The 15,217-nt window shown below is 40.9% G+C and overlaps 1 protein-coding gene across 1 annotated transcript in view; it reads right to left on the reverse strand.

The window, feature by feature from the left end:
• SH3BGRL2 (SH3 domain binding glutamate rich protein like 2) overlaps positions 1–14,990 on the reverse strand; it is a gene marked incomplete at its 5' end in the record, with an annotated part of 34,582 nt that extends 19,592 nt beyond the window's left edge. The window contains one exon of the mRNA XM_082276988.1: positions 14,946–14,990. Coding sequence (XP_082133114.1) covers positions 14,946–14,990 — 45 coding nt within the window. The remainder of the gene's footprint in view (positions 1–14,945) is intronic.
• Between the last annotated feature and the right edge of the window lie 227 nt (positions 14,991–15,217).

Raw genomic sequence — 15,217 nt, forward strand, 5'->3', positions numbered from 1 at the left:
CAGTTACAGGTATTTGAAATATGAACTGCATAAGCAGCATTTGTGTTACATAAACACAAGCTCAACTCACTCCCACAACTGAAAATATTATATGTGAGCCTCTGTCTTTACAAGTCATGCAAACAGAACCAAAGGGACTTTTGCAGTGTAAAATGCAAATGTAATATAGCTACTGCAGAGGATTACTTATCTTCACTTCTCACACAGATGAGGCTTAACATACACTCCCAGATAATGAGATACTACACTCTAACAAACAGATATAAGCCCTAAACACAGTAAAGGAACAGAATCTTAAACAGTGTTAACACATCCTCTTCTTATGTGTCCTCTATCTTTCTGCTCTCATAAAGAAGCAATAAAAAACTATCCCATGGTTTCACAAGGTTGAAATGCAAATCCTCATGGTCCTGTTACATTTGAGACCTGTAGTGACAAGAGATTTTCAGCCAAATTTCTCTTTTCTTTGCCTGACTTAGGAAAGGAGAGCACAACTGACCACTGGCAATTTTTATTGCAGTGAAATGGCAGCACTGTGACAACTTTACAAAGGTTCATATGATTAGTTCATTGTTTTTGGAACAGAAGAATACTACTCAGCTATGTACATATGAAAAAAGGATGAAAAGCTGTGATGAAGAGAAGAAGGTTAATAGTGAAGGACATTTTAAAATAAAAATAAACAAAAATCAGCACTGCATAACTATTTCCAAAAGTAAAGTGAGTGGCTCTCTGCCGTAGCAAACACCGCATTGCATCTGACAGAAGGAAAATACTGCCTTCTCATAACAGGCCTCCAAATAGCTAAAAGCACCTGAATACTTCATCCTCAAAAAAAAAAACAACAACTTGTTTCAATATCCTAAAAACTGACCACAGAACTTTGCAACCGGAAGAGAAACAGAATGGTGTGTGAACAGTGGCCACATGCAGCCAGCACTGCCCTGGTCTCCTGCTAGCAGCAACCTTCCGCTTGCACACAGAGATATAATTAAGGACACACAATATGAAGCCCTCTGTTGAACTGGGAGGGCAATCTGTTCAGCTTTATGCAAAATCAGTCTGCAGGTCTCTGAGAGCTGCTGAGACACTGCTTAGCCAAGGACTCTGCATACCTTTGCCTCTGTGCAATGTATGTATGGTAACTCCGAAAAGAATCCAGTATTTAAGAAATGCCATTAAAATTTGAGACAGGTTTGGTTTTTCAGAGACTCTTAACCATGAGCAGTGAGCAAAGGAAAACATTTTCTATAAAGCTACAAAGATAGTTAAACTGATCCATGCCCAATGCCTGCTAGCCTCATATTTTCCTAGCCAGACGTTGCACTGTGATAAATGCATTTAAATCTATTTCTGTGTATGCACATAGGTCTATCACAAGGTGAAGGGAAAAGTTTATTATTTAAAGCAGGTTATCTGAAATCATTGTTCTCTCTGCAAGTAACAGAATAACATTCTGAAACACAAAAGAGTCTTTAGCAAGTATAAATACAACTATCACTGCCAAAACCACGAGATGATGGGAGTTTGCTCAGGGGTTTACTAGGTATTGCTTCAGTAAGCATAAAGGGAAAGGGAGAGACAAAAATGGAAGAAATGGAAAAAGGGAAAATACCAAGAAAGGAAAAAGAGAATGTTCTACAGAAAAATCACCTAGAGACAATGCCACACAGGGTGCCTTTGAGATGTGTGCAGCTGAAAAAGTCTCTGAAGTCATACCTGAGTCTACTTCTTTTGAATTCTTCTGTATTTTGGGAAACAAGACTTGCCACTGATGTACACAAATGAAGTAAGTGATTCCATCATTTTCTTATTGCAGTAGGAACAATGTGTTCTTACAGTGTTGAAAATCCACTTACACACGAGTCTCTGCTGGACTGCAGGAAAACAGATGCTATAAACCTCAAATTTTGTCTCATTGCTTCCTCATCAAAAGAATGCCATTGATGCCAGATCTACCTTCCAATTAATGGTGTGAATTTTTTTTCCTATGGCATCAATGTGGAACTAAAAAATATAGCATTGCGGTGGAAATAAAAAATGGCTAAAACAAAGTGAAACTTGAAGATTTTGAAGCAGGAATTGAACCAGAACTTCGAAGTCTCACTGAGTGTACAGGCAGCTCCAAATTAGTGAGGCAGATTAAGAGCCAAAGGACTCCATGCAGACTGAGTAACACAGCCAGAAGATTCCCTGCCTAGACTGGCAAGGAGCAGGTGACTGCCAGATTAAAGGTCCGGATGCAAAGCTGGTTGTTCTAGCAGGGGAGCTTGCAAAGCCTGCTGCCAGTTTAGACTACAACCTACAGGAAGAGCTCTGATCTGTGGAATTACACTATCCTGAAAACATTTCTATTTGACAAAATGCATACTTGAAATGGTATTCTTGCCACAGATACAGGATCTTTCCTAGTCATAGGTATTTTCTTGGGAGGACACTCGGAAAGCGTGCTGGTTCTTCTACGGTTCTTCGCCTCTAACTAAAACAGATGGCACATTACCAGAGCTTGCTCATAACCTGATCTGATTTTAAAAATGTCTCAGCCAACAGTGAGCAAAAAGTCAAAATTATTAGAATTATGTATTAGGACCTTTTTTTTACTTTTAAACAAAGTTGAGGATCTTAGTGGCCAGCACAAGAGACAAGAGAAACTTTGAGCAGCTTGAAAGACGTCAGGGATTCATACAACATCCTCAGCTATAAAGAACTCCTGATGGAACCATCCTGCAGGGGTAGACTATTGCTTCAAAAGGCTAACAATTCAAATCTTAGCTGGCAGCTAACTTCTTTCAATAGACAGATGTTTTTGTTTGCAATTTACCGTATGTTTCAGTAGTTGAAGAGAGTAGTTAAAAAGAAAGTGTCATTTTCATGCATTTTTTCTGCAGAAACCTTTCAAAGATGCCAGAGAATAATTTAAATCTCCTGTTTAGCATTCTACATTTAACTCATCCTCATACTACTCCCTTTTGTCACAGTGGCATATTTATAGCAAGTATTTTGCATCACGAAAGAAACCCTTTCAACAAGCAACAACTATCTTCCTTTTCAAAATACAATCACATAAATACAAGTATGATAACTGCAACCCTTATTATTTCAACTACTTTTCAGTACCTACAAACTAAATGCGAGTTTTTCTCTGATCTCCATGCTATATTACATTTATTCATGTTTATTTCTTCTGATTTCTCCAAGTTTTTTGATTCTGAGGAATATCCTTTGCTCCCCTGCAAAGCTCCAGTTCAGCAAGGTAGATGAGAACTGTCAAGTCTAAACTATTGGAAACTCAGCCTCCACTGATGAACAGAAAGTCGATGTTTCAGTCTCACAGTTCTGCAGAGAAAGCAGAGTGGGGAATAGTTTGGTGTCTCGCACATGGGAGTCCAAAACTGCTACAGCTAAAAATCTGCAGGGATTTCGGTATGTCGCTTTGGTGTGTGCATCAGATTGCTCAGTAGAATTATGATTTTGTGAAGGGAAGTAAAACACGATTAATCCCTTTTGTTTCTTTATTTTCTTAAACTGTTAAATATTTGGTAATCGACTAAAGTTCACTGAAATAACATCAAAGAGAGCAGCTCCATAAGCAGGTTTTGGAAAGTAAGCAAATGCTCTAACACTCAGCAATGTGCCCTGGCAGCCAAGACAGATATCCGCATCCTGAGGTTCACCAAGCACAGCATCACCAGCAGATCCAGAGGGGTGATTGTCCCACTGCATTCAGCCTTGGTGCTGCCTCACCATGAGTACTGCGAGCAGTTCTGGACCCCACAGTTTAAGAAGAATGTGAAGGTCCTTGAATGCATCCAGAGGAAGGCAACAAAGCTGGTGGTGGGGCTGGAAGGAATGTCCTGTAAGGAGCACCTGAGGGCCCTGGGCTTGTCTGTTCTGGAGAAAGGGAGGCTGAGGGGCAACTTCATGACTCTACAGCTTGCTAAGGAGGGGAAGTGAACAATGGGAGGTGCTAATCTTCTCTCTCGTATCCAGTGATGAGATGTATGATGCCTGTGTCAGGGGAGGTTCAGACTTGTCATTAGGAAGCCTTTCTTCACAGGTAGTCAAACACTGAACAGGCTTCCTAGCTTAAGACACATTTGGACAATGCCATTAATAACATGTTTTCATTAACTTCTGGTGAGCCCTGATGTGGTCAAGCAGTTGGATTAGATGATCATTTTAAGTTACTTCCAACTGAAATAATCCATTCTACTCTAAATTCTGCAAAGAAAAATAAAAGTTTAAAACCAAAAAATCCCCCTAACAAGACATTCACAGACATTTTCTATTATGTAACATGTTTATCACCTGAACTCTGAAGATGAGTACAGAGAATTGACTTTTTTTTGTGACGAGGTGAGTCAGCAGAACACAGAAAGTGTTTGAACTAGTTCTGTGTATTTATCAGTCACATTGTTTTGTCACAATGAATAAAGCATTCCCAGCTGTATTTTCTGGATATATTGCAAATGAGATACAAAAGAAAATTTTCAGCACTAAAAAAAGTAGGTCATGTTTCTTCCTTCTCATTAGCTTTAAGCATCAAAACCCAGTGGCACAGGAATATTTATCTATCAGAATGGGAAAAAACACCTAGCAGTCCAGGAGACAGAACAAATAATTACCCTTGTTTCGTCTGGGTGGGGTCTTAGTTCTGCCAGCTCAAGATACAAGTTCTTCTGGCCATCTCCTACCATAACCATGACCTGCACCCTCTATATTTTGTCACTTAGGACCCACAGCCCAAGACCCAGGTACATCCAACTGCAGCTCCAGCTACTTCTGGAACAAGAGCTGGTGGATGCAGAGTGTGGGTCCGTAAGATGCCAGGTGCAGCAGTCTCCTGACAGCAAGGCAGAGGGGTTAAGGCACATCAAGGCAAGCTTGAGGACTGCAGTACTGTCTAGCCCTGCAGTGGAATGCTGTGTTTAATGGAGAATCCTTGTGTTCCCACATGAACACAAGGTCACAGCCATGTTTCTCCCATGCAGGTACTAATCCTGCTCCATGAATTTGGGGAAATGGTAAGTCCCCTTGACCACTTGGAAAAAACATCTAGCCTTTCCTTAAAAAGGACTATGCTTGTATTCTCATTCTCTCACCTTAAAGAAGTGGCAATACTACGATTCCAACATGTTCCCAAGAATTTCAGAAACAAGTTTATGAAATAAAGTTGTCGATGCTTTCGCTATTTTCTCCTGACAGTTACTATCCACACAGCACAGATGTGTCATTCTGCCAACTACAGATATACACACCCCTGACATTGCACTCTATAATAACAGCTGTAACAGCAGTGCAAGTCATTCAGAATTCATTGTGCTAAGTTTTTGTGGATATTTACCAGTTTTCTCAGCACTATATGAAATTGCAACAGAAAAATGCACTTGTGGCTCTAGATAAATGTCATATTTCAGATAAAACTGGACTATATTACTGCAACATTCTCTCATGTTTTTGTAAGACTAGGAGGATGGATTTTCTAAACCAGGGCTGACTGCCACTGCCATTATTCAGATCAGTAACAAAATTATCTTTGACTCAACTAAGCAGAACAAGGTATCTAACCTTATTAATAAACATCAACATTAGTTCTCTTTCAACAAATGCATCTATATCTGTGCAGCTTGTGTGTTTTTGCAGCTCTGTATCTGTAAATTCTCTTTTCTTTTATACTTCTGCAGACCCGTTTCTTAGTGACAAGGTGCATCCCCAAACACAGCAGCCATCTGATTGTTATTCCAGAAACTGCAGACACATCTCCTGTAAGGTCAAAAGGAATCACCTCCACATAGCCAAAGGTATTGCTGAATACCACACTGCATAAACCCACAGACTTTCAGAAGTCCCTGGGGCCTAATGCTGGGAACCTTTACTAGAAAACATACCTTGCTGCAGGCAGGCCAGTTTGACTGAGCAGGAAGGGACTGCTTGCACATCAGGGCCATCATAGCAGTTGTCTTCTTTGATCAAAGACTAGTTTTGTATCTCGTTTCTAACTAATTTTAGCTTCCTAGCTGGTTCCTACTGAAGAATGTGATGCTATCTACATCCTTTAAAGGCCACTCCTGTCTGTTTCTACATAAACCTATCAGATCACTCATTAGAGATATTTCAGAAAGGCTGTCTGACCTTAGGAGATCCAGATCAAAGGTTTAATGCATACTTCAATTGCATTTCTTTAGATTGGACAGGGATGATAATTTCACTAACCCTGCAGCAATTTAATGACAGGTTTCAGTTGCTGATGCTCTATTGTTCATCAGATCAAAGGAAGCTTCCTTTTAAATGAAGATACACAAAAATTCACCTGATGTTCTCTGAAAAACACAGATTAAGAAACCAGTCTTTAATTGATTGTAATGTTACTATTAAATGGTTCCAAATAATCACTCATAAAGGTTTTAAGAGCACTGATAATACCCAGTATCATCCGCTGCAGCATATGAAAGTGCCAGGAAACGAAACAAACTTGTGAAAGTTCTAATAGAATTTACACTGTTAAATTCTGATGAATTTTTCTGAGTCACTTTCTCTTGCTTCAAGTGGGACCTATCCAGTGGGTTCAGAGGACCTGTGCTACACAGACTGGTGAAAAGAATCACAGCAGGCCATAACTCCCAACATATGAAGGTAAACAATCTTCTACCTTTTTGTAACAGCACAAAAATCAAAAAGCCAAAGGGAAAGCATATTAGCACATGTGACTGGAACATACACAATCATGTTTTGCTTTCCATTTAATATGAAGCACAAGTTCATGGTTTCAGGTCTCTTCTCACAAACAAAAGCTCTGAGGGTAACCCTGCTGGCAGAGTTTGCAATAGAATAATCCCATGACATGGGACATCCAGAAAGCCAGAAACTGCCTGGAGTTCTGCAGCAGGCAGAAGAGCAACTTTGAAGTTACCAGCACAGAGGTCTTCAACTGCCCCTTCCATCCCTATCCGATAAAAATCTTTGTAACATTGTTTACACTGATGTTACCTTTTCCTAGGTAGGAAGGGAACTATTTTACTCGACTGTATGTCCCCATTAGCCAGCAGTCATATTAATGGGCATCTTATGTTGGTATAACTATTCTGATATTCTGCAAACAACTCATTAGCTGAAGTAAGGTACATAAACAAAGCTTTTAAGTACAGGCCAGACACATGGAACAACATAGAATAATAGAGATAGGTGAGCAAGCACCACGATTTCAGCCCTCTAGCTTACATTGAAGATAGACATCCACAGCTGCGATGAAGGAGAAGGCATTTTTGACACAGCCTCAACAGGTGCTGACATATCTTGAGCATCCTAAAGGCACCAGGACTTTATTTCTCTTCTGGGAATGCTAAAATCAGTGGTTTATTTTTACTGAGGGATAATTAGCATTTATAGGTGATGCAAAGGTTCAAGTATACATACATAAACATATATATAGCCATATCCACATATATACATATATGGATATTTGTATCTTTCTGTATATGTGTGTGTATGCGAAAGTACGTATCTACATACACACATTCAAACAAAATGCAAGTTGACACATATGCAAATGTCACTCCCAGGCATTAACTTCTGGAATTTTATTCCTTGCAATAAAGTAACAAACATCTTGTCTTTTCCCATACTGTCTTAGCAGGAATGATAGGGATTAGTTATCCAGGGATAGAACAGCAAAACCAACAATAACAAACCCTGGAACTCAACTGTGGAGACAAGGTCTGTCCTACCTCAGGGAGATGGGCAGCAGCAGAAGGGCATACTGTCACTGATGATTCACACGACTCTCCCAACAACCTGCATCTCCTATGAACTTCTCTTCAGAAACCAGCTAGCAAGACAGTTACTCCCTTTTCTCTGTACCAAATTAAATTATAGTGAAGTACAATATTAAATTTAGACTAAATAAGCTTGTTTACTGATGTAAAATCAAATTGATTTTCCCTTCCCCCACTAATGAGATAGAAATTAACTTGTTTTGAGAAGGTTCCTCATCACTGTAGCTCTTATGACCACAAAAGGAGGATACACACATGCTTTAGACTCAGCCCCATCAGAATGGTGAGAGATGTCTTACAGTAAAGTAGCACACCTGAATGGAAGGACTGCCATAGCTTTGAACAGATTTAAAAGATTTCACCCCAAAATACTTCACAGATGGAGGTCTACAGCCCACATAAGATAAGAAGGGAAGTTTAGTGTCTGTGTTCTCTTGCAATAAAATAAACTACGTTAAATGAATTGCCTGTACAATGTTTGTATTTCAGTCACTGCTTCTGCTCAGTCACCAACAACTTTGAGTCATTCCTTGAAAGATCAGGTCACACTTTGCTCATCTACATGAGACAATGAAATCTGATGTTTTCAGAAATGACAGGCAACAGTGACTTAGGTTTCTGAATTGAGTCCATCTGCCCATCCAACGGGTGCCAAACAACATACCAACCCCAGGAGAGAAGATTATGGAAACAATCTCTCAGCTACTGAGGAATTCGGAAGCTCTTCTGAGCTTTGGCAGCTATCTGTAGGCTGTTTTCATTGACAGTCACAGGTAAGAAACACTACCACCACCTCTACATTTACCCTCACCTCACCAAGGAGGAAATTTGCCAACTTAAGGGACTTGCAAAATGTTAACTGTCTTCTGTAAAACTTATTAAACTATTAAGCTGTTAAAAAACACTGACATACTGGAACATGATCATGGTTTTTTGGATACCGGAGATTTCAACTAGGAGTAGATTCCAGGGAGTACTGTGTTTCTGTGTTCATTACTCTTCTCAGCAAGCTTCCACACTGAAAGGAAAACAAAGATTGCAGCATTTCCTTTCAGACAGACTCCCTGAGGAGGCCAACACTTGAGGCTGCAGGTGAGGAAGCTGTTGCCCTTGGTGGACCTGCTAGTAAAGAGATACAATCTGGGTTACCAGCTCAGTGACAATTCTCTATCTTCAAGCCGCGCTCAGATTGATAAACACAAAAGTGATACTGATTTTATACAATGAAGAACTTCCTTAAATGCTATTTTTCCTCAGCTCCCAAATTCTGGACATTCCTGAGTAATTTGTACTAACAAATTGCGTGTGAGTTAGCTTTTACTTCAACACTCTTTTTCATTTATTATAATCAAATTCAGTTATATGCAACATCCAGCAATCACTGGCACTATGATCAGAGTCAGGAAAAAGAATTTCTAGACTTTAACAATATGGATGGAAAATTAAGGAGAACATGTCACCGTCAGTGAAGTGGGACTTGCACATTGATACTGCTGTACTCCACAGAAAAACAAAGGGGAAAAGTCTTTATAACCTCAGTCAGAACAATACCTCCTTTGAAGTTTTATTACAGCTAATTGTAATCAAAGGTCAGTAACCATCCTACTGCACATGACTCTGTGTAGTCCAAACCATGCTCTTTAAAGTAGCATTATTTCTGACATGATCTATCTGCCAAGAAGAAATGCAAATATTTGAAAAGCACTACAGCATACAAGAATGGTGCAACAGTTAGGTACTAAAAACCATACACAAATTCAACTGGCATCCTTGTGACTAGAGTTCACACTCAGTTCCCTCCTGAACACATTCCTTAAGCGATGTGAACTGCTGTTCATAGGCTCACAGTTCTCTCCATCACAAGGCAGGAGAATGCAACTAGAGTTTAGACTTATTTGCAATACAGACCTGACACCTAGATCCACAGATAGTCAGTCCTTAAGGTGAAAACCAGCAAAAGCCTTTAGCACTGACCTCCCTGCCTCACAGAATTCAGAGTCACGAGTGAGGCTCTCAGGCTCCCTATGCCACAACCCTGCAAAATAGGACTGACAGAAGCCAGCAAAGATGAATACGAGCCACCTGACCTGATAATAAGAAACTTGAGGAAGGATGAAGGAACTAATTTTGTTCATCAAAGGGACTAGATCCAGAAAGTCCCCAGATCTCTCCTACGGTCCTAATGTCCAAGATGTGGATACACTTTGTGTCCAGTCACTGAGCAAAGATCCAGCTTTTTTCTTCCAGTATCACTCCTGTGGTCACAGCAGCGCTCTGTAGGTGCACAGCCAAAAGCACCACCACCTTGAACAAGTGAATTGACACATGTGGGATTCATAAATCAGGCTTTGAGAATCCAATCCAACCAGTGTATCCTCAGCATGCTGCCAGATGTTAGACAATACTGTGGTTAAGCACTTAAAATACTGCTACTTCCCATGTAAATATTGCAAGATCACTTCTAAGTATAAAGATTATTGTCTCATTTCTGAAAAGCTAGCTTACCTGCTGCTCTGATCTGATTTTACAAAATTCAAATATTAAAAAATCATGATAATATTTATAATTTACAAAGCTTATTATTTTACATTATAGATAGCTGAACTTCGGTAAATCACATGCAACAAGTTGTAAATCCTCCCAAATGACCACGATAACTGATACTGTGGTCTCAAAAGGCACTTGTATCACTCAACCAAATCACTTTCAGTTTTGACTGTTTATGCTTTTGGGGTGCAGAGAGGCAAAAAAAAGAAAAAGTTCAGATGGTGGATATTCTAAAAGTGACATATTCTAAGTTAACTTATTCCACACCTCCAATAAGAAGCACAACCTTTCTGAGAAGTCCTGTAAGAAATGTTGAGTTACAATGACTTTTTGCAAACAAGGGTGGAGTTGAAGTTCATCACGATCGGAAACCAGCTTATCCTTAAGAATGCTAGCACTGTATTTGTCTTCATTGCATTACCCAATAGCACATGAACCAAACAAACATGACTACAATTATTTTGACATTCCAATGTTTTATAATGTGATTTAAAGGAAACAAAACAGGAAACAAAAAATCCAACTCATTTGACCTCCATAATACGCTTAATCAAAAGCAGAGCTTTAGTCTCATAAAACCAATATTTGCTATAGAAACAATTTAACTATAACTGCACCCATCTTATCAAGCTTCCTAGTAAAAAATCCATAATCCTCTTCAGTAGCAAGAGTCAAAGTTCAAGTTTTGGTCATTTTAAAAAGTCTATTCTTTTCAGGTTGTTGCTGTTCCTCCCCAAACTCTTGTGTCCTCCCAGACATGTTCTCCTGAATAATGTGGCTGAGCAACACTTATCTTTGTGCACTAAAATGAATTCATTTCAGCAACGTGTTTTTGTCATCTTGTGAACATACAAAAATGTCAATGGGAAAGTGTTTCACATCTCTCACTAGTCAGAGCAGATTCTAGCTGCTGTGCCATTATTTCCCTAATTCCCCCATATTATCTGTTCAGCTCAACAGATGAAGCTTCAATTAATTAATACCACAAAGGAGAAAGTACAAATGAGGCTGTTGTTCAAACTTTCTCCATAATTTGATAGCTCTTCAGTGATATTCCCCTTACCTTATCTTCAGTCCTCTAACTGCAAAACTGAAGTCTTCTCTGGTTTGGCATTTCTAGGTAACTGTAGGAATTCCACACTTAAAGTTATTTAGCTCATACTATCACCTTCCCGACAAAGGTAGAGCTGCTTTAACACTGAAAACCATTTAACTATGAGTCCATACATAGTACAGTAGCACAAGTGTAAATTTTTATTGATAGACTGGAGAAAGTGAAACACATAAAATTACAGTCACCTTGGAATGATTTGGTGAAAAACACAGGCATAAACTATTTCCTGAAAACAGTGAAGCACTGCTGAGGGAGAAAAGTAAAGGCTACTTTTAAAGTAACCTTTCTCTTAGGCACAAAAGAACATTGATTGTCCTTATCAGGGAGGAGTAGCAAAGCCTGCCTCCCCAGCCCTACAAAGAAGTGCATGGAATTCGAGACAGGGCTTACCAACACAAGTAGAAATTCAGGTCAGAAAGAGCAGGAGACAGTAAGGCTTGTAGAAACATGCCTGCCTGCCTGCCTATTCAGAGGCTTCGCATTGCCATTCAATTCAATCTGCCTAATTCATGCTTAAAACAACACGACGTGATTTAGAAATGTACTCACACGCACAAATGCCTCTCTCCTCCCTTCCCACAAGAAGGTCTCAGAAACTTCTCTACAGCGTCCCTACAGGCTAAACCCACAGTCCAGCTTCCCTAACACTGAAGATCAACGTTGCCACTCAAGCAACAACTGCATTTTGGGATTTGTGAGTTATTTTAAGCTCATGAAGCATTTCTAGTCACAAGTTTTATTAAACAAACAGAAAGCAGTTACTACCACTAACCTCCCGGGGGTCTAAGAACTTTCAGATGTTTGGAAGATGCTGCAGGGAGAACTCCGAAACCAAATGAAGGGAAAATTCACATTATTCTTGGCTCCTTCTCATTCCCTTCAATTACTTCCTTATCTCATTTTTTGGAATGACCCTCAAAATGTTTTATGCACTAGACTCTTAGAATTATGTGTGACAATTATATATTTTTATCTTCTTTAGCACAAAACAAATTACACCAAGTATCGGGATCAATAAATACTTTAGTAGCTTCCAGAGAAAGTTACATTTATGCAAACTAAAGCCTTTTCTGAGTAGACAACCACTGTATTTCTCAGGAACATTTCAGCCAAATGCCTGTCATTTGACCAGGATATTCTGAAGATTTCAGAAGGAGTCATACACAAAGAGTTTAGCTCATTATATTTGCCAAAACAGAAGCTTACCCCAGAGACTACGTGGACTTTTCATTTTAAAATAAAGAGTAATTTAACAAAGTATGTCTAGAGAGATTGGGAAAATTAATTATATCACAATTACACTGCTTGTTTTTGTCAGTCAGTATTACATGTAAAAGTTTTTGGTCAATTACAGCAGGTCAGATACTAATCTGAGAAACATCCACTCTTACAAGCAGCTAGCCTACAATTTGACTTAAGCTGACCTACAGACAGAAATTAAACCATGGATTCTGACATTTTTAGCAGGAGTGAGAGTAGGATCTATATGGGGTACTCATTTTTCTTGACAGGGAAATAATCTTGTCTCGTGAATTGCACAGGATCCCAAAAAATAGCTGATGTAGTGCTGAAGGCTGGAGGAGATGACAACTGTTTGACTTAAACACTTTTTGCTTCCTCTCACTAATGTTTTGTTCTAGAAGGATAATAATAAGTTTAAAACTTCCCTTTAAACTGTTTAGAGATATGAAATACAGTAACCACCTTCTTCTCCAGATGCAGATTTCCACATAACTAGCTAATAATAGTGTTTTGTCATTTTCCTCCATCGCTTAGCCCAGATCTAAGGACATCCCCTGCAAGGCCCACAGAAAATAGAAAAGCCTCCATGATGCAACACTGAGAACAGCAGGAACCTAGCCCATAATTAAAGTTCTTAAATGCTGTGATAACACAGATGAAAGAAAAAAAGATATGTCACAGCTCTGGCCCTTTATAACAGTACCTTCAATCACTGAATCATCTGTTCTGGTCTCTAGGCTGCACTCAGATGTACTGCTGTCTAGATGAAGAAAGTTTACTATCACCAGCACGCAAACTGTTACCCATATTCTGTCATCTTCTTGCTGTCCTACCCAGAAAAAAAGTCAGCAAGAGAACAGATGTGCAATTTAAACTGCTTGTCAAACTCAGATTTGGTTTGCTGGGTTAATAGATAGTTAAAAGGGTTATTTTGCTCTGCTAACTGCATATATGCATTGCAGGAAGACAGGGTAAGGAGAGAGAAGAATCAAAAACTCCTATCAGTAACCTCCTTGCAGACTGGAGATGTGGGTGAGCAAACTATTGTGGCGCTTTTCTGCCCCTCCAACAAAAACAAAACACAAAGCTATGTATATTGTTCAGCCCATGAGGCATGAAACAGAAACTAAAACTAGCCTACCACAGCATGAACCAACTGCCCATGCAGGGAAGAAGATGTTTCTCTTATGGATGCTTGATGGACATGGATTATAGAGTTCTGAAGATGCTGTGTTTACTCAGTTGGCTACTGAAATGGATAATTAGTTTTTATTAGCTGTAATACAGCCACTAAGCATTTTGAACACTTCATGCCAAAACATATCAGAACACATACCTGTCATCGTGCCACTGAACTGAAAACTAGATCCACACAGTAAAAGGCTGAAGGAACTGAATACACAATAAACCTTCAGATAGGAAAGTGCTACGTCTTTCTGCAACACAAAAAATGCAGCTGTCTTCACTGCTGAAGCATAAAGAATATCAGTTATATCTAAATCCTTCTGATGTTTCTTATTTAAGAACGAATTCAGTAGGATGCTTACGCCCAGATTTCCTTAACAGAAAGCTGTCACTTTATATGAAAATATGGAAATTCATAGGTCACATGCATAATTAATTTAACAAGAGAATGATGTACGAGTTTCAATTAAAGAGAGAATGCAGTGATGCCCTTCAAAAGCGAGTTTGAGAAGAGCTGTACCTATTCCAGAGTATTTCTTAATGCAGAGAGGTGCTGGTGGCCTGAAGTCTGTCCCTAGGCTCTCCTTGTATTTATCTGTCCAGCCTGCCGTGGGTGGCAGGTACCGAGGCACCGCACCTGCCCGGCTCGGCTCCCCTCGGGACGGTCTCCCCTGCACCGCGGCGCTGATCGCCTCCCAAGAGGGAAAGTTTAGCCCCGCTTAATGACCTCTAAGACCCTTTAAACACAGCCAAGATTAGTCCCCTACAAAGGTTTCGGGGTGCTTGGTTTGTCAAAGGCAATTTAGGAACTACTTAAGCTCCGGCAGCCTTGCGGAGGAGAGTTGTCTATTCCGCCCCCATCGCACACGCAACCGCGGCAAATTCACCGCCGCGTTCCAGGGCAGCTCACGGACGGACTCTGGGGTCCGTGCCGGCGTACGGGGACAAGCTCGGAGCCGAGGGCAGGCTGGGCAGCGCGGGGAGGACGAGCTGCCAGCCCCGCGCAGTCCCCGGCCCCGCAGGCTGAGCCCTGCCCGCGGCGGCCCCGCGCCTCTCCCTCCTCCCCGCCGCTCGCCCCTACTCACCGCCACCGAGCCCGAGGAGGAGGCGACGAAGACGCGGATCACCATCTTCACCTCATGAGCCGCGGAGACAGGAGCGGTCGGGACGCGGCAGCGAGGCTGCGAGGAGCCGCTCCCCCGCACGGGACGGGGCCGGGGCCGCCCGGCTCCACCCCGCCGCCGCCCCCGAGGATGGCCGCCGCCCTCCCGCAGCACCCCTGCCCTGCCCGGCCCGGCCCTGCCCTGCCCTGCCCGGCGAGCGCAGCCCCTCTCGCCGAGCCGGGTCCGGCTACCGG

This window comes from Coloeus monedula (assembly GCF_965178545.1).
Source record: "Coloeus monedula genome assembly, chromosome: 2".
NCBI classification, from domain to species: domain Eukaryota; kingdom Metazoa; phylum Chordata; class Aves; order Passeriformes; family Corvidae; genus Coloeus; species Coloeus monedula.